The 25,985-nt window shown below is 40.9% G+C and overlaps 2 protein-coding genes across 8 annotated transcripts in view; one reads left to right on the top strand and one right to left on the bottom strand.

Annotated features, from left to right (window-relative positions):
* LOC124528717 (proline-rich proteoglycan 2-like) overlaps nucleotides 1–22,489 on the bottom strand; it is an 85,560-nt gene extending 63,071 nt beyond the window's left edge. For 2 of the 3 annotated variants that reach the window (XR_006966222.1, XM_047102487.1), the window contains exon 1: nucleotides 22,310–22,489. The gene's annotated coding sequence lies outside the window, so the exon portion shown is untranslated. Of the gene's footprint in view, nucleotides 1–15,502; nucleotides 15,546–22,309 lie in introns of those variants that run through there. The other variant, XR_006966221.1, reaches the window with a different exon arrangement.
* The window catches only part of UTRN (utrophin), a 574,142-nt gene that overhangs the window by 60,849 nt on the left and 487,308 nt on the right, over nucleotides 1–25,985 (top strand). For all 5 annotated transcript variants that reach the window (XM_047102476.1, XM_047102480.1, XM_047102475.1 and 2 more), the window contains one exon: nucleotides 1,730–1,900. In XM_047102476.1, the coding sequence (XP_046958432.1) occupies nucleotides 1,822–1,900 (79 nt within the window). In that variant the 5' untranslated portion in view covers nucleotides 1,730–1,821. The remainder of the gene's footprint in view (nucleotides 1–1,729; nucleotides 1,901–25,985) is intronic.

The following is a 25,985-nucleotide window of genomic DNA, read 5'->3' as shown; positions in this document are numbered from 1 at the left end:
TAACCAACTGAGTCATCTAGGCACCCCTCCACTTATCATTTTACAACATTTGTTTTCTCTCTCTCTCTCTTTCTCCCTCTCTCTCTGTATGTATGTGGATAGATAACTGTACATGGATAGGTAGACAGATATATGCTGTCTTGTTTGAACTTAAGTTGAAGTTATCACATTTCATTGGTAAATGTTTCATCAGATGTCTCCTATAATCAGAGATATTCACTTGCATAATGATAAAACCATTAACCAATATTAAAGAATTTTACTATTGATTCAATAATATTGTCTGATATATAGCCCCAGTTCATATTTCTCACATCATCCCCAAAATGTTTATTTTTTAAATTCTGAATCCTGTCAAGGACTACACTTGGTCGCCATGTTTCTTTGGTCTTCTTTAACCTGCACAGTTCTCCCTCCCTCAGGTGTTTTTATATTTCAAAACATTGGTAATTGTGAGCAGTCTAGATAATTTATTTTAAAAGTTTTTAAATGCTTATTTGTTTTTGAGAAAGAGAGAGAGAGAGGGAGAGGGAGGGTCAGAGGGAGAGGGAGATACAGAATGTGAAGCAGGCTCCAGGCTCTGAGCTGTCAGCACAGAGCCCAATGCGGGGCTTGAACTCATGAACCATGAGATCATGACCTGAACTGAAGTCGGGTGTTTAACTGACTGAGCCACCCAGGTGCCCCTAGATAATTTATATTAAAGACTATCCACAGTTTAGATTTGTCTCTTCATGATAAGTTTCATGTTAAACATTTTGGCAAGGATATTATATAGACGATGTGGTATATTTTCCATTGTATCACACGGTGCCCCATTATTGGTCATGTGAAGTTTGATGACTTGGTTGAAGTTAGGAATTTTTTTCCTCAAAATTCTATCATGGAAAAATTTCAGATATACAGACTAATTGAAAGAAATTTTCATTCAACACCTATGTGCCCACGTTCTAGGTTCTTTAAGGTACAATTGCTGTATCCTGCCGTTGTCTTCATGGCTCCTCACCCATCATTCTGGTCCAGCTTGGAGGTCCAGCTACAAACCAAAATGGTCTTTTCAGAAGGCAAATCTGATCATGTCACTTCCCAGCTTGAAGCCATCTGTTGGATCCCCCTTCCTGTCTAGAGAAAGATCAAAACCTTCACCTTGTCTCCAAGGCCCTGTCCCTGGTCCTGTCTACCTACTTTACCTAATTCACCAGATCTCTCTCCTCTTGGCTGTTTGCTTTCCAAAGACACTGGCTCAGCTTCTTGAATTCTCCATGATTCTTCCTACCACTTCACATGGAAGGCTCTTTTCTTTTTTTTCTTTTTTTTTGCTAATGAAATTCTCCTCCTCCTTGAAGGCTTGGCTCAAATCTCACTTCAAGAAAACTTTCTCTAATTGCCCAGGGCAGGTCAGATTCCTCTGCTCTATGCTCATATTACTTTATAGTTCTCATCTGTACTTTTGCAACATGTCAGTATTATAATGAAATAGTTCATTATGTAATTAACAGCTTAGTGTCCATAAACTTCAAAATGGCAGAGGCTGGGTCTCTTTTTTAGTCGTATCCCCATTGCCCACATCAGTGCCTTGCACATAGAAGTTGCTGAATAAATATTAGCTGAATGAATGGTTAGTATATACAGTTGTATATGATTATGTATATAAAAATATATATATGTATATATAAATGTATATATATACATTTTTTCCCCAAGTCAGCACATTCCCTTTTCTCTTTAGGTATTGATGTCGAGCTGGACCATTATAGAAAGCTGGAAGTCTTAAAAAGAGGATTTAATACAGTCTTTGGATTAAATTGAAACTCTGCAAAGATGGCCAAGTATGGAGAACATGAGGCCAGGCCTGATGATGGGCAGAATGAATTCAGTGACATCATTAAATCCAGATCTGGTAGGTAACAGAAGCTTAAGAAAATGATGGATTATTATGAATAAATTACTTTAGAAGACATGGGTTTTTTTTTTTTTTGGCTTGTTTTTGCATTGTTCTTGTGAGACAGACTTCTTTTGAGCAACACAGTTCTGATAAGTGACTATTGTAAAAAGTAATGAATGGGTCTCTGAGTGTCCTGTCTTAATTGCCAACTCATTTTGGTCTTATTGTATGCTTATGGGCACTGTTTGGTGAAATGCCTTCTGCCTCCTGTAGTTGAATGCTTTTCCTTGATGAGACCACCACTTTCCACACAGACACACAGCTGAGCAGTTTTTTCTTGTTGTTCGAAGTTTTATGAAGTTGAATGGATTACGTGCTTAAAGTACAAAGTAGCACGGTTTCTGGTAAGGTGGTTCTTCCTGAGTCTTGGTTCCATTACTGTATATCCTTACATAACCATGTCTTTTTGGTGGCCAGGGTCAGGCCAACAGATATCTACCTTTGCTTTCCTTTTTGAAACTTTTTATCAGTCTCCTGAAGGTACACCTTTCACATGGGTAACCTAAGTCAGATTGATGGTTTTCATGTGACATTTAGATTGAGGACTGAAAGGTACCACTCTCTTCCTCATTTTATCTATCTGTCTGTCTATCTATCTATCTATCTATCTATCTATCTGTAATTGAGTGATTTTTGACTCTGGCTGTACAAATGAACAACTGGGGAGGCTTTAAAAAATGCAGATGCACTGGCTCCCCTCCAGACCTGTTGAATAAAAAATTTCTGCATTTTGAAAAATATTCAAATATGATTCTGAGACGGGCTCTAGGCTCTAAGGGGAGATATTTTTGAGTAGACAGGGACTTTCTGACTTTTGAAAATTACACAGAACTCCACCCTGGGTGTGAACACTATACTTAAGTAACTTTGAGAGTTACTTTGAGGTATAAAATTACTTCCAGTGTAACTTGAAAAACAAAAAAAGGAACCTAATCCCTGCTTTTGCTGTGTGAACCATCTTTATACTATGTTAGGATCCTGTTTCTTAATTATTTGAAATTGCAAAAATACGTACTGAAAATAATCTGTAAATTAATAGAGACACACATTTAAGATACATATTTCCCTCCATGATACTGGTGTTGGTTAATTGGTAAAGGTTGTGGTTGTTACAGTCTTGGCTCTAAATATGTAGCTACTGTTGTGTAACTTTAAGGATCTTTTGGAGGTACAGCTTAATATCCTGTGTTAAAGTACACTCTTAGGATGTTTTATTTCTCTAAATTTCTTTTTGTTTAAGTGTTTTTGTAGTGTAAAGTACTATGTAGATAAAAGAGATTATTAATATCTTCTTAAGGGCACAGAATGTAAATCCGGAAATATGTAAATGTAACAAAGAGGAAAAGAAAAGACACAACTTAACATATCCATGTTTGTCATGGTCTATAAGTTGCGAGGAGGCATATTCTTAGTTTTCTGAGTCAATGTCCATTACAGTAAGACCTTTGATATTGATAACTAGCCATGTCCATAGAAAAGTAATTATATAAGTTTAAAAATATTGAGTATATCTGATGAATACACATAACTTCTAAACTCTTCTTTAAATTAAATATTATCATTTAAAAAGACTGCCAGTTTTCTTACATTATTGGGGGACAGTTGGGCAGAAATTCTCATGTTTTTACCATATACATACCATTGGCTCAGTAACTCTATTTTTAGAGTTTTTCCCGAGGGAATATACAGACATGTACAAGCAGGAATTTGATCATAGCATTTTTATAATAGAAAAACATTGGACACACCGTAAAAACTCAGTACTGAGGATTGGTTAAGTCATAATTTCCCAAAGTATTTGTGAAGGAGTACGAGTTCTGATGTATACTTCAAAAACCAATGTCATGGGCCAATAACTTTAGGAAATAAGTGGTTAACCTGCTTTGTTGCTTTAGTGTAGGGCATCGGAACAGATCATGTAGAATCTCAGTGGAGCTAATTAAAATAGGGTATATACATAAAGTAGAGCGTTGTACATTTACAAAGATGTTATGGATGTGTATAAAATACATTCATGATATTGTTAAGTAAAAAGTGTAATATGAAGTCCTATATGTGGGAAATACTTATTTCAAGAAGATTTAGCAGAGCATATGTTCATCTTGGTACTGTGGCATTATCATTTTTCTCTTTTTTGCTCACATGTATTTTCTAAAGTTCTTTAATGAGTCTGTATTATGTAGTTCTTACATTTTTAAAGACTCTCAAATTGCTTAGAGTGTTTTAATGCCACAGCTATGACTGTTACTTTGGTGGCACCTACTTCACAACACATCGAAAAGTTAGCTGTTGCATAGCTGAGACATGAATCACTTTCTTTTGGCTGGATTATGTTGCAAAAGTCCGTAGATAAATTTGGATTTGAATGGGCCTGTATTAGTCCCAACCTTGCTTTCTGGAAGGCACTTTTTTGATTCTTTTAAGGTAAATATTAGTATACGGTGGTCAGGTCTCATAGTACTCTAAAATTTACGTATTGAAAAGGGATTTTTAGTTCATTTTATGTCAAAGGAATCATCTACATATAATGCATATTTTTAAAGATCTTCCTTGGATGTGTTCTATCCTGAATTTTTTACCTTTTCAGTACTTTAAAGGAAAATGCAAAACTATGTACTGAAAATAATTTGTAAATTAACAGATACACATTTTTGTTTTTTTTTTTTTTAATTTTTTTTTTTTCAACGTTTTATTTATTTTTTTGGGGACAGAGAGAGACAGAGCATGAACGGGGGAGGGGCAGAGAGAGAGGGAGACACAGAATCAGAAACAGGCTCCAGGCTCTGAGCCATCAGCCCAGAGCCCGACGCGGGGCTCGAACTCCCGGACCGCGAGATCGTGACCTGGCCGAAGTCGGACGCTTAACCGACTGCGCCACCCAGGCGCCCCAACAGATACACGTTTAAGATACATATTTTTCTCCATGGGAATTTTATTTTTTTGGGAAATAAAATATAGTGAATTTTCTTATAGGAAAATTTTAATACTAATCTGTTCCTCTAAATTTCTTCCTTTTGGGGGACTAGATTTGGGGGAGGGGTAGAGATTGGGTGGGGAAAACATTGCTATTGAGAGTATATTGATCACTTAAATCTGGGTTTATGAAGATTCTTCTCTTTCTTCCCTGAATCCTTGGGTTTGGGCAGCGTAAAAGCCTGGCATAATAGAAATATTTGTGCATTTAAGTTACTAGAATTATTTCAAAAAATTTTTTTTTAATTTTAGAGAGAACAAGCAAGCGGGGAGCAAGGATAGGGGTAGAGGGAGAGAGAGAGAGGGAGAGAATATCTTAACCAGGTTCCACACTCAGCATGGAGCCCGATGTGGGGCTCAATCCCAGAACCCTGGGATCATGACTTGAGCCAAAATCAGCAGTCGGACACTCAACCCACTGAGCCACCCAGGTGCCCCAGTCTCCTATATGTTCATATTGCTATTTGGCATTTTTCTTGTTTTGTGTGTTTGTTAATGTCCTCCCCACTAGAATTTAATTCTACAAGAGCAGGGACCAGTACATCCCTGGCATCAAGCCTAGGGCCCAGCTCTTAGTAGGTGAGCAATGAATGTTTATTCAATGAGAAAGGCTACAGAGCTGGAAAGTGCCAGAGCTGGGATTAGAATGCAGTTGCTCTGACTCCAGAAACTCTGCGTTTGACCTCTGCATATTGCCGAGTCTCCTACTAATTTACAAGGTAGTTTATTTCACTGCTGCTGGATGATTCTTCATTTGTCCCTGAACTTACTGCTTATTAATTTTGCACAGTATTAATTCGGTTTATACATCCCTCTGTCTCTTCCCTCCTATTCATAGACCCTGGGCTATGAGATAAGCTTCTCCAGGCTCTCTGGCATCATAGCCCTGCCAAGGGAGGGCCAGTTGTAGGAGATACAGCCTGCTGCTCCCAGACTTGTCCCGGTCTTTCTCGCTTCTAGTCTCTGTCATTTATTCTTAAGGGTTAGCAAAGGGGAAAATGCCAGAGCACAGGCAGTCCTTTGGGTAGAAGGCAGAGAAATTGATAATTTGTTTGTGACGTGAATTCCCTTTTCTTTTTTCCTTTGACTGTTGCTCAAGGCTTTTCACTGGCTGGTAAAAAAAAGGTAGTGGATTTCAGATGCACTGCGATTTGGCACAGTTTAAGTCCTGGTCTGATGCCCAGATGGATATCTCTAGGATTGAAAGAGTTGGTAGAGGTGGGGGAAGGGGGAGGGAAGAAAAGAGAGAGGCCAGTGAAATAAAAATAAAATGAATTATTTAATAAGGAATATTATACCTGGTTACATTTATAGCAAGCCTCCTAGAAATATGCTGTGTTTGCAATAAAGTAAACTTGCTTAACAAGATTCAGTTTTATGAAAATTATTGAGGAAGATTACCTTATTTGTTTCCCTTTCAGTGGCCTTTCTTTAGGAAGGACACTGGTTATGTTGCATTTAGGGAGTCCTTGATCTACTTTTCTCTTTCATTTAAAGAAATATCTGTGAGGGGATTTTTCTAAATAGCTTGAAGGACTATGAAAAATTATTTTTTTCCCCCCCTGAAGCTTTACTTGGCTGGAATACCTATGCTTTGGAGCGGGCTCTTTGAACAGGTTTGTTTTTTTCCATGAGCCCTGGGGATTTGTGGTGAGGGACGGTAACCCTGATGGAAATTCAACTCTGACTGAGGAGTGCAGCTATTCTTGTAATGCGTATAAAAATATTCTCCATGTTGTCGCCTCATTACGTTGAAGGAGTGCAGTTCTAGAAGAGCCTTCTGTATTAATGTGATTCTCATGATCTGTTACTGTGGTGGTGGAAGCTCTGTAGGTGACCCATTCCCAAATGGAAAACATGAATTGCTGAGAATGTTCTAAGCGATGGAGGTGCATTAATTATATGGACAGAATGGAAAACTCAATTTTATTGAACCTTACTTGAGGCCAGAAGTTTGAACCAGAGGCTGATAGGATGATTTTCTGGGAACAAGCGAACATGCAAGATTATTGCAGCAGTTGTAAATATTAGTTAAAATTTAATTGTGAAAGGATACTCAGGTGGTTTCAGATGTAGGGGCTAGACTGTTTTCCCTTAAGCTGTGTGTGGAGGCAGAGGTAGTTACTATATTACTATTTTTATTTTTTTGTATGCCTTAACTGTTTAATAATAAATATACTCAATTCAGGATTTGAAATGTGAGTCATTGTGAGTTTTTAATATATATTTACTCTTGAAATGATGGCTCTTGGACTGAGAAAACTAAGCCAACTCTAGTCCTTTCATTTTTGCTTCCTCTGCCCTTGGATTTACACCTGTCAACTACAGGAGGCAGGTCTTTTTCACCTTTCGTGTAGCCTTTGCCCTGGGGCCTTTGAACAACCGCATAACTGAGGTTTACTTAAATCCTGTGGGTCTTCTCCAGGAGCTTGTACTCCTGGTCTGGTTAATAGGGGGAATTTTTTTTGTGTGTGCTCATGTGGCAGCAATGATTAAGGTTTGGGGTGGTATAATCTCACATTGATTTTGAGAACTCAGTTTCTTTAAAAAAAATCATTTCTATCATAGCCATTGAGCTCAAAGTGTAAAGCAGAAGACTAATATTTCATAGATGAATATTTTCAAATGAACTTTTCTTTTGATGGGGGGGGGGGTGGTGGCTGGGTAGTTATTATGATTTCTGTCCAGTTCAGTAATTTTAACATTTAATTATGTAACAAAAAACTTTTTCCAAAGAGCAGAGAAAGCACATAATAACATTTCTTATGTAGCAGAGAAGCTCATTTAAAAATTGACTTTGTGTCTCTAAAGTGGTACAGCTTTGAAATAAATGCATCCACTGTAGTTTAAAAAGTATTATCTGTTTAGATATTTTTTTTAATTCCAGTTTTAATATTTGAGAATATCTTCCATTCCACTTTCTAGTTAAGATTTTGGTGTGTGTGTGTGTGTGTGTGTGTGTGTGTGTGTGTATGTGTGTGTGTGTGTGTATACATGTATATATGTGTGTGTGTGTGTGTGTGTGTGTATGTATATATGTATATATATATAATGGGGGGTGTGGATAGCATTTTGAGGTTGATATTCACTGATTGGTTTTCACAGGCTATGTGTGAATTATGTTACTTAATGTTAATTCAGTAATTACATAGATGGATATGTATGCTTTTATTTTGAAAGTTGGGTTTTGGGCTCATCCTGTGTGGTATTCTTTTTTTAGAGGGAGAGAGAGAGAGCGAGCACAAGCAGGGGAGAGGGGCAGAAGGAGAGACAGAGAGAGAGAGAGAGAGAAAGGATGAGAATCAGAACTTGATCTCATGACTCTGGGATCACGATCTGAACCAAAACCAAGAGTTGCATGCTCAACCAACTGAGCCACCCAGGTGCCCCCATCCCACGTGGTATTCTTAACTCAGGCTGCACATCAGAACCACCTTCTAGATTCTGATTCAGTCCTGTGGGGTGGGGACTGGGCATCTGGAGTTTTAGCAAGCCCCTTTGATGAATGGAGAAGGAAGGCAGGTTGAAGACTTTTGGAACTAAAGTGAAAATGGTGTGTGCATTTCAGAGGAGCGAGGAGAACTGTAGTCAAATGTTGAAGATTCTTTCTCTACTTCCCTTTGAACATTTAAAAAAGGCAATGGATTCTTCTATTGGACATTTTTTCTTTTGCTTTGTATTTTGAAGAGTTTGGGTTATATTGAGCAAAGGTAAAACCATGGAGAGTGGGGGAGGAGAGTGATGAAATTTGGTACATTTCTTCTCCTGGCCCATTAAACCAGAAGATCATACCAAAATATTCAGCAGCAAAATACTTCTTATTGAGTTCCTTGGTCTTCAGCTCATTGTACTTAACCTCTTCCTGCTGTAAGCCTATGCCATATCCTGAAGTCTTACAGGGAGTCCTCTGATCAATTCACTGTAAAAACTTATTGTGTATATTTTCTAAGAAATTATTTCTAAGGTATGTTTTTGACTCATGGTGGAGAAGAGATTCTCGTGTCTAATCCTGTATGCTAGTTTTCCTTTTTTTTTCTTTTTAGTTAAGTTATAATTTATTCATACAGTGGAATAATTTGCAGTAAAAAATTCACCAGTTTTTTCTTTATTGATGTGGGGTGATTTCTAAAGATGTGATATAAAGTATAAAACATAAACAACATTTTGCTAGTTTACTTATATTCTTTAATGTTGGAGACAATATTACACATGTATTTCCCTCCCTGTTTTTGTAATTTTGTTTTTAAAATTTACTTATTTTTTTAAAGTTTACTTATTTTTGAGAGAGAGAGAGAGAGAGAGAGAGAGAGCATGAGTAAGGGAGGGGCATAGAGGGGGAGGAAATCCCAAGCAGGCTCTGCACTATCAACGCAGAGCCTGATACAGGGCTTGAGCTAACGAGCCATTGAGATCATGACTTGAGCCAAAATCAAGAGTTGAACACTTAACTGACTGAGCCACCCAGGCACCCCTGTTTTTGTAATTTTCAATAGGTGGCATCTAATACTTATATTTAATATAACTAGACTTCTTTTGATATAAAGTAATTTGCCTATCATTCTTTTAAAATGAGTGCATTTTAAAAAATGAATAATTGTTTTTATGTCAAAGATGAATTAACAGTGAAGTGACTTTTGGACCGATTAGGAGTTAAGTGACTTTTGGGCCACTCTAGCAAGTTCCTTTGAGGATCCGTAAATATACCTCAGAGGTCTTGACATGTCCTCGTATTCATTTAACTAAACCAAGCCAAACCCAACTCCCACTTTCTTATAGACCTTGAGTTATGTCTTTGAGCTCTAATCTTTAACCTCTTTGAAGATGTAGGAAGAGATTTTAATTTCTTCATTGATTAAGCTTCAGGTGGTTCAAAATATGTAATTTCTGTTACATATGTCACTATGTGGAATTTGACATCGTGTGTCAGAATTTAAGGGGACCTGTTCCTGGGGACATTTTTAAGATTGAGGTTTAAAAAGGGAGCACCTGGTAGGGCATAAACAGGATGATAATTTCTATCTGAATAGAGACTTTTGTGTAGAGGTTGGCCATGTGGGAGGTATGGGGAAGTTTCAATGAACTACTTAGGAAGGAGGCTTCTCAGAGTTATTTGAAACAGACCACAAAATAAAACCAACAAAATCTACTCCCAAACAAATAGACTTAAAAACAAAATTTGGTTTTAAGTTGTAACCGATTCATTTTTCAATTGTTATATTGCCAGTTTTAAGATACATTGTCTTTTTAAAATTGAGATATAATTGACATTATATTAGTTTCAAATGTAGTGTAATGATTTTTATTTGTATATATTTTGAAATGATCACCACAGTAAGTGTAGTTAACACCATTAGCATAGATAGTTACAAATTTTATTTCTTGAGATGAGAACTTTTAAGATTTACTCTCTTAGCAACTGTTGAATGTATAATACAGTATCATTTAACTGTAGTCACTGTGCTGTACATTACACCCCCATGATTTATTTATTTTATAATTGGAAATTTGTACCTTTTGACCTCCTGCATCTATTTCACCCATCCCCCGTCCCCATCTCTAGCAACCAGCAATCAATTCCCTGTATCTTTGAGCTTCATGGTGGTGGTAGTGATGATGGTGTTTTAGATTCCACATATAACAGGGATCGTATGGTATTTGTCTTTCTCTGTCTGACTTATTTCACTTAGCATAATGCCCTTTGTGAAGGCCCATCCATGTTGTTGCAAATGGCAGGATTTCTTTCTTTTTTATGGTTGAATAATTATTGTATGTATACATCACATTTTTTTTTTTTTAATCCATTCATCCATTGAAGGACATTCAGGTTGTTCCCATGTCTTGGCTGTTGTAGATAATGCTGCAGTGAACATAGGGCTGCGTATATCTTTTTAAGTTAGTGTTTTTGTTTTCTCTGGATAAATACAGAGAAGTGGAATTTCTAGATCTTATGGTAGTTCTATTTTTAGTTCTGTTTTTTGAGCAGCCTCCATATTTTCCATAGTGGCTGTACCAATTTCCGTTCTTACCAATAGTGCACCAAGATTTTGTTTTTTCTTCACTTTCTTGCCAACCTTTTTTTTTTTTTTCTGGTCTTCTGTTTTTAAATGTTTATTTTGAGAGAGAGCATTGGTGGAGAGGCAGAGAGAGAGGGAGAGAGCAAATCCCAAGCAGGCTCTGTGCTGACAGTGGGGGAAGAGGGAGAGCCCAGTGCGGGCTCAAACCCATGAACCATGAGATCGTGACCCAAGTCAAAATCAAGAATTGGGACACCCAACCAACCGAGCCACCAGGTGCCCCATTTTTCTTGTCTTTTTTTGATAGTAACTATTCTAAGAGGTATTAAGTGATAACTCCTTGTGGGTTTGATTTACATTTCCTCAGTGATTAATTTGCATTTCCTCAGTGATTAATGATGTTAAGCACCTTTTTATCTACCTGTTGGCCATTTGTACATCTTCTTTTGAAAAATATCTATTCAGATCCTCTGCCCGTTTTTAAATCAGATTTTTTTTTTTGCTATTGAATTGTATTAGTTCTTTATATATTTTGAATATTAACCTGTTGGAGGAAGGCATTGAGAGGATGTGACCACTAACTGACTTGCAAGCTGGACCTGGGCAATCAGAGGTTCCTCACCCCCTCCCATGTCCTTGGAATGTACGTTGTGCCCACTGTTCCTGCCCTAGGAACTACTTCTGTTTCTTTGGACTCTCCTTGCCACCCAGGCACCCCTGCATGTATGTTTAAATGAAACATTTAGGGATGTCTGCCACCATCTTACCTTTTTAGCAGCCCCCCTCCCCCCCAATAGGCTGTGAAGGAGGTGCATGGTTCCATGTGAGTACTGCCCACAAGCCCTTTTCCTGACTTTGTGATGTAGCTTGCTTTGTTTTCTGTGCTTGGTTGTTTTACCCCTCCTAAGCTGCCAGTTTGGAGACCTCCATTCTTCAAACAGCATAAATGCCACAAGGCATTCTGCTCTTCGATCACTGAGCCAGAATCAATCTCTCCCTCTTGTTCAGTCTCTGTTTCTATTTTTGGCTGTTCTTGCTGTGTATGGTCCATGCTCCCCTAATCTGACTTTCTGATGCCAGCCTTCAGCTTAGTCTCCACATGCAGCAAGTGCACAATGAAGGCTTACTATATATGCTAATGGTTAAAAAAAAATCAGACTTGCTTATATACATACTTTATTCACTCAGCAAATGTCTCTTGTTCCGACATTAGTGCTAGGTGATGGGCTCAGAGGTGAGCAAGACACATGTCTGTTCTTAAGGTGCTCCCAGGCTAGTTGGGAGGAGAGAAATAAATAGAAATCCTGTACAAGAAACAGGGCAATGCACACAAGGCCACGGGAACATGGAAGGAGGAAGGAGAAACTCTTGTCTTGGTGAGAATGAGGGTAGGGTTGGTGGTAGCACCTTAACAGGGGGGAATTTGAAGCGTGCCTTGAAGGATGCTCAGGAGGTAGGCATGTGGACAGTGAGGGAAGGACATGGCAGGTTAATGGAAAAGAGCAATGCATTTTGAGTCTGTTGCTGGTAGATGAGTATGGCTGGGGTCTTGTGGATGGTGGGATAGGTTGGGGCCAGATTTTGAAAGCTTTTCTGAAGCAGGATAAAGATTCGATCATTTCACTGCACGGAGCCACCACAGGAGTTTTAGTGGGTTAATGATGGGCTTAGTACTATTTTTCAGAAAGATAACTTGGTTGGCAGTGTGAAAGGTAAATTTAGTAAGGGAGCAGAGTTGGGGGAGGCAGGGAGTGGGGAAGGGTTATGAAAATAATTGAGGGTAGAGATTATGGGGGCCTGAACCAAAGCGGTACAAGTGGAGACGGAGTAGGGAAAGGATTTGAAAGATGGTTAGCAGTTAGTAACAACATATATGAAGCTGCCATGTAAACCTCACTTTCACAGGATCGGTTTTATGTTTTTCAATTGCCTGCATAGGTTTTTTCTTTTTTTTTTTTTTAATTTTTTTTTTTCAATGTTTATTTATTTTTGGGACAGAGAGAGACAGAGCATGAACGGGGCAGGGGCAGAGAGAGAGGGAGACACAGAATCGGAAACAGGCTCCAGGCTCTGAGCCATCAGCCCAGAGCCTGACGCGGGGCTCGAACTCACGGACGGCGAGATCGTGACCTGGCTGAAGTCGGACGCTTAACCGACTGCGCCACCCAGGCACCCCAGCCTGCATAGGTTTTTTCAAATCGTGTTTAATTCGGGTTCTCAGCACTTTTAATTATTAGCTCTTCCTCCATAATTAATTTTTTTAAGCTGATTTATTTTGCCTAAGGGCATAGTTCTTTTTTTTTTTAATTTATTTATTTTGAGAAAGAGAGAGAGAGAGAGAGAGAGAGAGAGAGAGAGAGAGGGTGTGCTCATGCACGTGTGCAAGTGGGAGGGGCAGAAGGAGAGGGAGACATAGAATCCCAAGCAGGCTTCTGTTGTCAGCAAGCAGCATGACTCGGGGCTTGATCCCACTACCTGTGAGATCATGACCTGAGCCAAGATCAAGAGTCAGACGCTTAACTGACTGAGCCACCCAGGTGCCCCCAGAATTAATTTTCTTAACTTGCTTCATTTCTACATTTTAAAGGTAGCTTTAATTACTCATCAATTACATTGACTACTGCTATTTTTCTAAAGTGTTATCTCTTGGTCAGTTTGTTTCAGTAACTTTGAATTGAGTTGTTTCAATAGCATTTGTACTTTTTCTTTTCTTTTTTTTAATGTTTATTTATTTTGAGAGAGAAAGAGACAGAGGGTGAGTGGGGGAGGGGCAGAGAGAGAGAGAGAGAGAGAGAGAGAGAGAGAGAGAGAAAGACACAGAATCTGAAGAGGCTCCAGGCTCTGAGCTGTCAGCACAGAGCCCGACATGGGGCTTGAACTCACAGACCGCGAGATCATGACCTGAGCTGAAGTCGGATGCTTAACTGACTGAGCCACCCAGGCACCCCTGTACTTTTTCCTTTAAGTATGTTTTGAAAGAAAAGTCTTGCTTCAGGAAAAAATTAGATTAATTAAAATGTGAAGAAAGAGAAAGTTTGTTCATGTTTATTTAGTATAATATAAAAGTTCTTTGAAATGGTAACAAAAGAAAGGTAATATTAATCTCATCTTAAGTGCAGATAATAGTCCTGGACAGCTAAAAGAAAATCTGTATGTGAAAGGAGTCTGGAAAACTATTTCAGAGGAACTTTGATTGAAGAACAGAATGTTTCATGTGACTGTGTGAAGATAATGTCATACTATATTACTAATTTCAACTCCAACAGATAGGCTAGAGTAAATGCAAATTAAAAATAAATTAAGAACAGATGTTGAGAAATACCTTTCATTTAGGGAATAATTAAATAGTGGAAAGGTCATTGGAGTTTAGTCAATAAAGCTGGGATGCTTAGAAATCATAATTACTCAAGTAACAGATGCTTTTCTTAATATGATGCTTTGCTGTGGAGGTTTGGGTAATAGGAGAAAGAAAAGGCTGTTATTGTATTGTTTTTCTTTTGAGTTCCATCTTGTAAATGCTTATATTCAGTAGGCTAACTTTAAATTCTGGTGTGTAACCTGTTATCTCAGAATGGTGGTTCCCTTGACCTTTAAGACAAAATAAAAGGTCTCATTTGAAAACTATGCATTGTTGGGTTGGGCATTGGTGGTGTCTAAGGTTTTGATTTGGCCAGTTTAATTGTCACTTTTGGTTGTGAATCTAGGCTTTCTTTAAGATTCAGTTCCATCTGGGGCGCCTGGCTGGCTCAGTCAGTTAAGCGGCTGACTTTGGCTCAGGTCATGATCTCACAGTCTGTGGGTTCAAGCCCCATGTTGGGTTCTGTGCTGACAGCTCAGAGCCTTGAGCCTGCTTTGGATTCTGTGTCTCCCTCTCTCTCTGCCCCTAACCCACTCGCATTCTGTCTCTGTCTCTCTCAAAAATAAATAATAAAAAACATTAAAAAATTAAAAAAAAAGATTCAGCTCTATCTTATGTTGTGGAGATTGTTAGGGAAGAACTTATTTGAGTCTGTATCTACATTTATCTACTTTATCTAGTCTATCTATAAAAGACATTTTTTTTAACTTACTTTTATTTATTTTTTATTTTAAAGATTTTACTTTTTTTAAAAGTTTATTTATTTATTTATTTATTTATTTATTTATTTAGTGAGAAAGAGAGTGTGCATACGAGAGGGGTAGGGGCAGAGAGAGTGGCGGGGTCTGGGCTGAGTGCACTGCCAGTCAGACTGACGAAGGGCTTGAACCCATGAACTGTGAGATCTTGACTTGAGCTGAAACCTAGAATCTAACACTTAACCCGACTGAGCCACCCAGGCACCCCAATTTCCTGAGATTTTTGACTGACCCTAGAATGAGCATCTGGAGAAAGAATTAAAACAAAAAATATTTTTTTAATGTTTATTTATTTTTGAGAGAGAGAGAGAGAGAGAAAGAGAGAGGGAGAACCAGTGGGGGGAGTGGCAGAGAGAGAGGGAAACACAGAATCCAAATCAGGTTCCAGGCTCCAAGGTGTCAGCACAGAGCCTGATGCGAGGCTGGAACCCACAAGCTTCGAGATCGTGACCTGAGCCGAAGTCGGATGCCTAACCGACCGAACCACCCAGGTGCCCCTGGAGAAAGAATTTAAGAGATGGTAGATTAGGACAGTGGAAGATGAGGAGTTAAGAAGTAGTTTTTGATTTTTATTATTTTTAGCAGATACAGGTACTTGTATCAGCTGACCTGGTTGGCTTATGGAGGAAGTGGGAGGGGTTATCAAGAAATGCTTGTAATGGATGCAATTTTTTTTTTTACAAATGTGCCTCTGCACATTTTCTGGGCAAAAGTGTCCACAGTTTTTATCACATTATTAAAGGAAGCCTATGACCCACCAACAAGTTGAGTCTTGTTAGGGCTGTGTCTTGTAAGGGGTTTCTTTTCTTTTTTTTTTTTTAATTTTATTTATTTTCAGAGAGAGAGCGCATGCATGAGTGAGCAGTGAGGGGGGGTGTGGAGAGAGAGAGAGAGAGAGAGAGAGAGAGAGAGAGAGAGAGAGAGAGAGAATCCCAAGCAGGCTTCATGCTGTCAGCACAGAGCCTGACGTGGGGCTCAATCCTACAGACTGTGAGATCATGACCTGAGCAGAGATCAGATGCTCAACCAACTGAGCCCCGCAGGTGCCCCTCATTCTTTTTTTGCTGGAAATGAAATGGGCAGTTGATACTCTGGCATGAGATTAAGATCCACACTATTGATACAACTTAGATCCTGGACATTAGGTTATAGCTCCTGTTGTCTCAGAGCCATTTCAGGCAAAGGACCTCATTGCTAAAATTAGGATGAGTAGACACAAAGTTTGAAGGGCAAAATTTCCGATAATATTTGACCCAGTTTTGCATATAATGAATTTTTATTTGTTGATGAATCTTTCTCTTTTGTTGCTAAAAGTGGCAAATAATCAGACGTAAATTACTAATTAACAGTCTGGTTCAGATTTTTTTTTTTTAATTATTGGAACTTATGCTTCATCAAGCTCAGGTGGAGTGGGTATCACAATGCTTTAGTTTTTCTCACATCAAAGGTAATTTCTTTTTTCAAAACTGTTGTTATATTTGTCACCTGAAAACAGGCCAGTCTCTTTCATACTCATGGAGTAAAAGTAGTAGTAGTTCTCATTGGAGGACTCTGCTCCCTGATTGCTCCTCCTTTTACATCCGGATCAGACCCCCCTGCCCCCACCTTAAACCTCATGTCATCAAATTGCATCACCAGCAAGACCTCATCGTTGAGATGCCACTCGGTTCCCCCATCGTAACCTCTTACTTCTGGGTGACTTCAGCTCCTGGGTCACTGTCTCTAAAAGTTACTCTTGTTTAGTGATTTCAGGATGATCCTTCCAACAGTTGTCTCTCGGTTTTGAACTTCTCTTTCTTGCGAGCCTGTCTTCTGCTGCGGCCGTAATATCTTGGCAAAACCATATCGTCAGTTATGACTGCAGCCCCTCCACAATCTGCATTTTAATTGTCACGCTTACTGCCCACTGCGTCTTCTACTTCTGGCTCACTTCCTCTTGTATCACCGTTCCAGCCATCTCTGATGCAGTGAGATCTCTAACCCACTGCTCCTGCTACCCTTAGGCTGTTGCTCATCCCTTCGTGTCCCCTCTTTGCTCTCACTGAGATTCCGTGGTCAATCACAATCACTCCTTTGCTTTCATTGTCTTTCCTGTTTCATCACAGTTGTGTCAGACTCCACCCCTGGCTAAATCTGACACTTCACCTACTCTGTACCAGCCCTTGCAGAGGAACGAGGGTGGAGAAAAACAACCCTAATGCTTTACTTCAGTGAAATTCATGTTCACATGAGAGACCTTAAGGCTGCCTGACAATCGCCCTTCCGCTGTTCTACATTATTATTTCACACGTCTTCTCTTTCCGGAAACATTCACCCCTTCCTCCCCATCCTGATGCTTAGCTGATGACTTTGCCTATTCTTGTCCTAAGAAAATTAAAGTAAACTGAAGAGGAATCCCCAGGGTCCAACACCACATCTGCCTCCAACCGGCACTTTCTCAAGGCCACCCCAACCATGCATCCTCTTGCTTGCTCAAGGACCTCTCCCTTCTCTCCTCTGCATCTGTACTATTCCCTCTCTAGTGGGTCCTTTCCAACAGCATAGAAAGTATTATTTTTCCTCTCCTAAAATAACTGTGCCCTTGATCCCACCTCTCTCTCCAGCTACCACCGTATTTTTCTGTTGCCCTTTTTGAAAGACTTCCTCAAGAGTTTTATATGCCCATGGTTGCAATTCCTCTCCACTCATTCTCTCTTAAAGCCACTTTAAATAGGCATAAAACTATTCAACTAAAAGTGCCCTTAGAGTTGCTACAGAGTCCCCTATTGCTAAAGGAAGGGGTCAGTTTCCAGTTTTTACTCTGTCAGTAGCATCAACACAAAGTTGATCATTCCGCCCTCCATGAAACACTTTCTTCACTTGGCTTCGAGGATGCCCCACACTCTCCTGGTGTCCCTCTTGTTCTTCTTTGCTGATTCTTCTTCCTAACGTTGGAGGGCATAGTACTTGGACTTCCTCTTTGTCCCACTTGCTCCCTTTGTCATCTCTCATCTTTTGGTTTGAAACACCATCTGAATCCTGGACTCATATTGCTAGCTCTGACCCAGTGATCTCCTGCTGACTCCTGCTGAACTGCATATTTCCTTTTTTTTTTTTTTTTAATGTTTATTTCTTTTTGAGAGAGAGAGAGAGAGAGAGAGGGAGAGAGTTCAGGGGAGGGGCAAAGAAAGAGGGAGACAGAGAGTCCCAAGCAGGCTCTGTGCTGTCAGCACAGAGCCTGATGCAGAGCTCCATCTCATGAAACATGAGATCATGACCTGAGCTGAAATCAAGAGCCAGATGCTTAACCAACTCAGCCCCCCAGGTGCCCCTGGACTGCATACTCTGTTTCCTTTTGTACACTAGACATCTCCACATGCTTGTTCAAATCTGAACTCCTGATCTCCCTGTAAGGCAAACCTGATGCCACACTCCTGCCTAACCTTCTTTTTTTTTTTTTTTTTAATTTTTTTTTTCAACATTTATTTATTTTTGGGACAGAGAGAGACAGAGCATGAACGGGGGAGGGGCAGAGAGAGAGGGAGACACAGAATCGGAAACAGGCTCCAGGCTCCGGGCCATCAGCCCAGAGCCCGACGCGGGGCTCGAACTCACGGACCGCGAGATCGTGACCTGGCTGAAGTCGGATGCTTAACCGACTGCGCCACCCAGGCGCCCCCCTGCCTAACCTTCTTAAAGGCAATCTGATTCTTCCAGTTGTTCAGGTGCCTCAATTTCTGCAGTCCCCTCTTTACTGGTCTCCCTGCTTTTCCCTTTGTCCCATGAAGGCTGGTCTCAGCCAGCAGCAGAGTGAGCCTCTTAAAAACTGAAGTAGATCCGTATCACCCTGGGTTCACAATTCTGCAGTGACCTCCCATTTTACCTAACAATAAAAGCTAAAGAGGGGCGCCTGGGTGGCTCAGTCGGTTAAGCGTTGGACTTGGGCTCAGGTCATGATCTCATGGTTTGTGAGTTCGAGCTGCATGTCGGGTTCTGTGCTGACAGCTTGGAGCCTGGAGCCTGCTTCAGATTCTATGTCTCTCTCTCTCCTCTCTACCCCACTCATACTCTGTCTCTCTCTCAAGAATAAATAAACATTAAAATTTTTTTTTAAAACCTAAAGACCTTACAGTGACCTCCAGGGTCCTGGGTGATCCTGCCCAACTTCGCCTCCCCTTACCCTTTTGCTCCTTGTTCACAGGTGAAGGTCTCTCAGTTCAGGACCTTTGCCTTGGTGGCCCCTGCCTGGAGCACTCGTTCCTCAGGTGACCATATGGGGGACTCCCTCCTCTCCAGGACCTACCAGACCACCAGTGAAAACTGCAAAGCCTCCCTTCTTCACTCTTTACTCTGCACCATTTTCCCCGGCTTTATTCTGTTCCGTGGCACTTACCAGCCACCAGCATGCTTGACAGTTTACTGGTTGGCATGCTGATGTCTCTCAAACAGAATGTGAGCTCCAGAGGACATGGTTGTCTGGGTTGAATCACTAGTATCCAGAAAAGTACTTGGCACATAGCATATGCCCAATAAATAGATGTTGAGTGACTAAACAAATTGTGCTTTTTATTGCTTTCAACAAATGTGTAATCCCTGAGACACATATCATTTTGATCTTTATTGTACTGATTGATTAGCTAGCCTGTGACTGTTTCCCAAATGCTGATTGGCAGACCACTTGATGTTTTCAACAGTAGGGAAATGAGAAGACTAGGCCAATGTCATGGAGATGTGTGTCACTGCTGGGCTGTCAGCTGCACTTTCTTTTCCAAGTTTGCTCTTTATTCTGAGAGTATGTTAATTTTTTATTTGGCATGAAAATACCCATTTAATGAAATGATGGTGATAGTTTTTCTAGGAGATAAATTCTGGCAGTAGGAAGCTTTCTTTAGGTTAAGCATGCCGAAAGGGGCCCAGAATTGGGTTCTCCAAAGTAACTGGGCTAATATTTTGCTTTGTTAACTGATTCACATCCTCCCTTTCTCCTCCCTCCCCTCCCCCATCTCCTTCCCTCCCTACCTCCTTTTCTTCCTTCCTCACTTTCCTTTTTTCCTTTCTAGTAAGAAAGTCCTTCTGGAAACAAGTCTTAGATGGAGGTTCATTTTCGGAATGTGACAATGCGTTGCTATTCTCTTTAATCAGGGCGGACAGGCAGGGTGTAGCTTTCTATAAAGCAGGGTTTGGGGGATGGGACTGGCAGGTAGATCACCCCAGGCCCCTGAGGGTTCTTCATGGGTTTGGAACATAATTTAAAATTACTGCTTTAGTTGATGGGCGCCTGACTGGCTCAGGCGGTGGAGTGTGCGACTCTGGATCTCGGGGTTGTAAGTTCGAGCCCCACATTGGTTGTAGAGATTACTTAAAAATAAAATCTTAAAAAAAATAAATAAAATCACTGCTTTAGTTAATAAATTCTAGGGGACTTGCATGCCCTATTAATAAGAAAGGTCTTACCTTAGTCTCAGAGAGGAGTTAGGTTTTGTTTTGTTTCTGCAAATAACTAGCTTTATGACCTTGAATAAATCACTCAGTCTGTACAGTTAATTGATTTGTTTGTAAGGGTAGGAGTGTGCACTAGATGACCTCACACTGATCACTTTATAAGCTCCGGAGAACCACATTGTTAATGCTTCATCGTCAGAGCGATGCCAGCGAAGGGTCGTGTTCTGTTACCTTCTTTCTTATTGTTGTAATTTCGGTTTTGTCTGAACTGATCTTGTGACCTTCCCGAATATTGTACACACTTGGGTTCTTCCAAACAATATTGTTTTGGGGATTACAGAAGGGATTGTATGATAGCATTTGGGATAAACATGTTATCTCTAAATTGGGTTAGGTGTCAAGCATAGCATGATGTTATTATTTTATACAAGATTTGAAAAGCAGAATAAGAAGACGCTACAGTATTTAAAAATTTTATTAGCACTGCCTTGTATCTTGTAATACAGCTCTGAATCACTATTCAGATGTTGTTTTGAATCTAAGCATGGCCACCTTTTGGCTCTGTGAACTTGGGCAAATTGCTTAGCTGCTTTGTGTCTCAGTTTCCTTATCAATAAATTGAGGGTAGTAATGGTACCTACTTCTTTGTGTTATAAAAATTAAAGATGTTAATATATGTAAATATTTCTTAAGTACATCCAGAATTTTTGCTTTTTATTATTGCTATTATTATTATTTTTTAAGTCAACTTTATGCCCAATATGGAGCTTGAAGTCATGACCCTGAGATGAAGAGTCGCAATGCTTTACCGACTGAGCCAGCCATGTGCCCCCAAGATTTTGCTTTTTTTTAAAATTTAGATTATTTATTAAAAATTATTTTTAATTTTTATTTGGGGGGGAGAGAGAGAGAGAGAGAGAGAGAGAGTGAACATGAGCAGGGGAGAGGGACAGAGGGAGAGAGAGAGAATACCAAGTGTGAATGCTTCATGCTGAGTGTGGAGCCTGACTCGGGGCTTAAGCCCATGACCCTGAGACCATGATCTGAGCTGAAATCAAGAGTCAGATGCTCAACCGACTGAGCCACACAGGTGCCCCTAAAATTTTTTTTAATTTTATTTTTTGAGAGACAGCAAGAGAGAGAGCAAGTGTGCAAGTAGAGGAGGGGCTGTGAGGGAGAAAGAGAGAGAATCTGAAGCAGGCTCAGCGTGAAGCCCGACTCAGGGGCCCAATCTCACCACTTTGGGACCATGACCTGAGCCGAAAGCAAGAGTTTAACACTCAACCAACTGAGCCACTCAGGCATCCCCAGAATTTTGCTTTAAAGCTTTTTCTCTTTGTATTTACTATGAAGACATTCTAGGATAGACAGAGCATTTTCAGGTCATTTTATACACTTTTAGGTGGCATGATTAATTTTCATATGGAACTCATTTATTTTTTTCTTGTGTGTTTGCCATATATTTGACATATTTTTCTGGTAGGATTTTTAAAAAAATAACTCTGCCTTCATATAAAATCCCTCCCCCTTTCCCCCATTTCTTTCTTTCTTTCTTTCTTTCTTTCTTTCTTTCTTTCTTTCTTTCTTTCTTTCTTTCTTTCTTTCTTTCTTTCTTTCTTTTTTTTCTTTTCAAAGGCTTGGTACTGTGGTCTTTTGTCTGGGACCCCTGTAGTTGACTCTTGGTATGGCTTAGCATACATACCTCCTCGAAATCTAATTTACAACCAGTCTATTTAGGTCATTTGCAAATGTATTAGTGAGAGAGAGGCTGCACTCATGTACCAAAAGAAATGTCAAAATTCAGCGGCTCAAAAAAGATCAAGGTTTATTTCTCTCTCACCTTACAGTTCAGACTTGATGAGTGATATCGGTGGCTCCGCTCCATACGGCCTCTCAGGGATCCTGGTCCCTTCTTTCTTGTTATTTGGCATCCCACATTGTTGTCTCATCTTCTCGGTTGTGGCTGGCACCTCGATACTATGTCCAAGTTGTAGTCCAAAGGAAGGCGAAGAGAGGAAGGGAGAAAAAAAACAATTTCCTTTTTAAAGGATGTGACCTAGCGGTTGCATGCACGATTCACTTGCCATCCCGCTGGTGGCAGCTAAGTCACATGGCCTCATTTGGCTGCAGCGGACCTTGAGAAATGTGTTTTGCGGTGAGGCAGCCCTGTGCTGAGCTAAAACTGACCGGGAGAGGGGAGAGGGCTCGATTTCTGACCAAAAAAAAAAAAAAAAAAAAAAAAAGGGAGAATGGATAATGCTAAATATACTTTTATTTATAACAACTTGGTGAGCCAGGTTTGAATTTAGAATTCTCCAACTCCTCGGAGTTCTGTGCCAGAGCATGGTGGGGGAGAGAGCTAGCTTGGACTTTCTCCTTTGTTTTGTCACGGGGGCTTCATTCTATACTGAGGAGGGCTTTGCACACACAAGTCGGTGGTCTCCCTGGCCAGACATCTGGGGTCTCTCTCCTGTGTCACTTGCAGACAGTGGTGTGAGAAGTGAGCTCCTTGGGAAGCGAGCTCAGGGCTCATTTGGGTGGGACTATAAGGAGCCTGGGTGCCTAGTGTATGTTTTGAAGGAGGTTGTATGGGCTCTCCATGTGTGCCCATGTCCATCCACTTGGCTCTGCGATGTCTCTGTCCCATAGGAGGGGTGGGACTGGAAGGGGTCCAGAATAAGAGCCTTTGAAAAGGTGGTGTTTCAGGCAGGGCCTCTGTAGTCTCGGTCTTTGAGTGGTCCTCTAAAGAGAAACAGTAATTTGATGTACTTCTTAGTTTTCCACTTTCCCCTTGCTGCAGTTTCATTAATACTCATATTTATCATTTATAGTGTACACATTATATATATAATCTACTAAGAGTGGCATATTTTTGGAATGAACGGAGTGTCATTTTAATGGATGGTGAGGATGTATAAGGGCACAGTAAGGGAGGCTGGAGAATATTCACTTATTTAGCTTAATGTTTTCAACAGCTTAAAAAAACAACCCTTTGAGTGGCCCTTGTGATTCAGTGGCAGTATGCCCAGACTCAAGGGAGCCAGTGTTGGGAATGAAAACTAGATTCACTTTGAAAATCTGGAAAAAAAAAAAGTAACTAAACAAGTTCCACGAATGTGCCTGATGGCTTGGGTCCTCCGAGAGCAAGCGGAGTACTTGTGCTGGGCCAGGTCTCCACATTCCCTTTCTGCACAGCGTTCGGCTCTTTCCTCCTCAGGCCCTGGGCCTGGCCAGCTGAGACCAGGATGCCGATTTCACCTGTCCCAGGGCGGCGGAGCCACTGCTGCTCTCAGAAATCCGGACCGCTTGCCCGTGGGAAATGTCGCAGTTTGGCGTCTAAGACCGCTGTTGGGTAGATTCAGCGAGCCGCTGCCTTCCTGGATTGACGGATGGGTTATGATACACTCTCAATCTCTTATCCCAAACCCTGGGAACCAGGTGTGTTTCAGGATTAATGTTTTTTTAAACTTTCAGACAGCTTAGGGTACATACATCACATATTATGCAGTGTCTTTGGGGGAGTTTGGAACAGCACCCTGTAATTAAGTATATTAATATTTCTGCAGCAAAGTGTATGAATATTCATACTACATGGGACACAAACAAGGTTATAAATAGCCTCAGGGGCAGTTCAGGTCATGTTTTGCTGCCAAATGGGTTACGACAAAACCTTTGGTTTCCAGAACTTTTGGGATGCTGGCATCGTGAATTCCAGGGACTGTGCGTCTGCGATAGGGACTCTTTTCTCGGGGTTTGCTCTCTGCCGGATGCTTTCCTGTACTGCATTTTGCAGTGTTCACAACAGATGTGGGAGGAAGATATTTCATTATCCCTTCCCCTTTTTGTCTCCCTTCCTCCCTTCCTTGCTTCCTTTTCTTTCTTTCCTGGAAACTGAAGTTTAGTGAGGTCCAGTGACTTGCTTGAGGTCAAGAGGAGGAGGCTAGGACTGAAGGCCTGGGCACTTACCTGCTATAAAAAGTTTCTAATTTGCTTGTTTGAAACTTTGGAATACAGATTGGCTTGTGGAATCCTATTTCACATTTAATGGTAGCTGAAAGACAATACAGCACTAAAAGCACCATTAGAAGTAATGACCCCTTACAACATTGTGTCTTGATAAAATGCCTTGTAAGTTCACCCGGCAGGGTCAGGAAGTGGGGTCTGGGGCTTGCCCTTATCTGTAGATGATCCCCCTTCCTGCGGCTTCCTGGGTCCTCCTCCAGGCCCGGCAGGGGCCATCGGTCAGGGCACTGTTCCAGGACTGAGGGGAATGTGGGCAGGACATGGGCACAGTGTGGGGCGGAGAGGGGAAGATTTGGGTTTTTGGTGTGATGGAAGAGGTCAGGGATGGGGAAACTGGCTGAGGTTCTGCCACTACTTGGTTAGGGCCGCGTTCCAGACTCGTGTTCCTGTTTTCGTAGCAGTCACCTTGGATGCTCCAGAAGGAGGTATCAGAGAAGTGGTGAATTTAGGGGATCTGTTAGGTAGGGCTGCTGCTTGGTGATATTTTGTCTTTATGAATGTTGTCCAAAGTGCCACCAAAGAAGGTGGACAATCAGACAAAGGCATCTCTTCTGGAGAGACACATTGTGATGGATGCAACCTACTTAGTGGGCTGTTCCTCTGTGCCAAGAAGAAGGTGTTCTTTTCCTCAGAGCCCCTGTGCTGGCTGGGTTTCAATCCCCTTTGCCACTCTGGCCTGGTGTCCTCATGCAGTGGGCAGGCTGCATACCCCAATGTGGCAGTGTGGCCTTAGTGGGGATCTGCCACCTTGGGATCCTTGGAACTGCTTTGTGATGGTCCCGAGGGGTGAGTAGCTGCGATGACCAACCATGGGTGAGGACACTGTGACGTACTCACGTAAGCTGCATAGGCTCATCTCAGCAGTTGGTGCCTCGTGGCTCCTTGTCATCCTGATCAGGACGGTTCCCTGTACGCTCCCTCCCTCCAAAATGGAAGAGACAGCTGAAGGATTTCAGCATCTGTCTCCCCCAAGCGCTTCATCCTTCACTGCTTCTCTTGTTTCATTATTGTATTAAAAGGCACACGGGCTGATACCGATTCTCATTTGGACGTAAGCGGTGGTGGTTGGCACTTACTGACCTCTTAGCTCCCATTCATGTAGGTTGTGTTTCAGCGGGCTCCTGAGTGTGCCATTTGAGTTGGGAAATGCGGTTTGGTTAAAAGAAAACATCGGAAATTAGAGGGTCTGGGAAATATATTAGTATACCAGTCTCTTTGTTAGCAGTATCTTCATTGACATGACCCTCATTTAAAATTCAGCAGGATTTGTTAAACTTTTACTTCACCTAATATATAGGTCTGGGAGTCTTGGCCAGAGTCAGTGTTTTTTACGGGAAGTATCTGGATATACATTAACCTTTTAAAATTGTAACCAGTTAGTTACACCATAAAAATTAGCAATGTGTGAACGAATTGATTGCCTGCTAACTCCAGAGCGCATAAGGAAAATTAATTTTATATTGAGAAAGTATTTCCTAAAAGAGTGGAAGGAG

This window comes from Lynx rufus, unplaced genomic scaffold, assembly GCF_022079265.1.
Source record: "Lynx rufus isolate CCGP_SWC_20201006 ecotype Redwood Valley unplaced genomic scaffold, mLynRuf1.p SCAF_6, whole genome shotgun sequence".
Classification (NCBI taxonomy): domain Eukaryota; kingdom Metazoa; phylum Chordata; class Mammalia; order Carnivora; family Felidae; genus Lynx; species Lynx rufus.
Note: the sequence above shows the minus strand (reverse complement) of the source record. Positions and strands in the feature narration are given on the sequence as shown.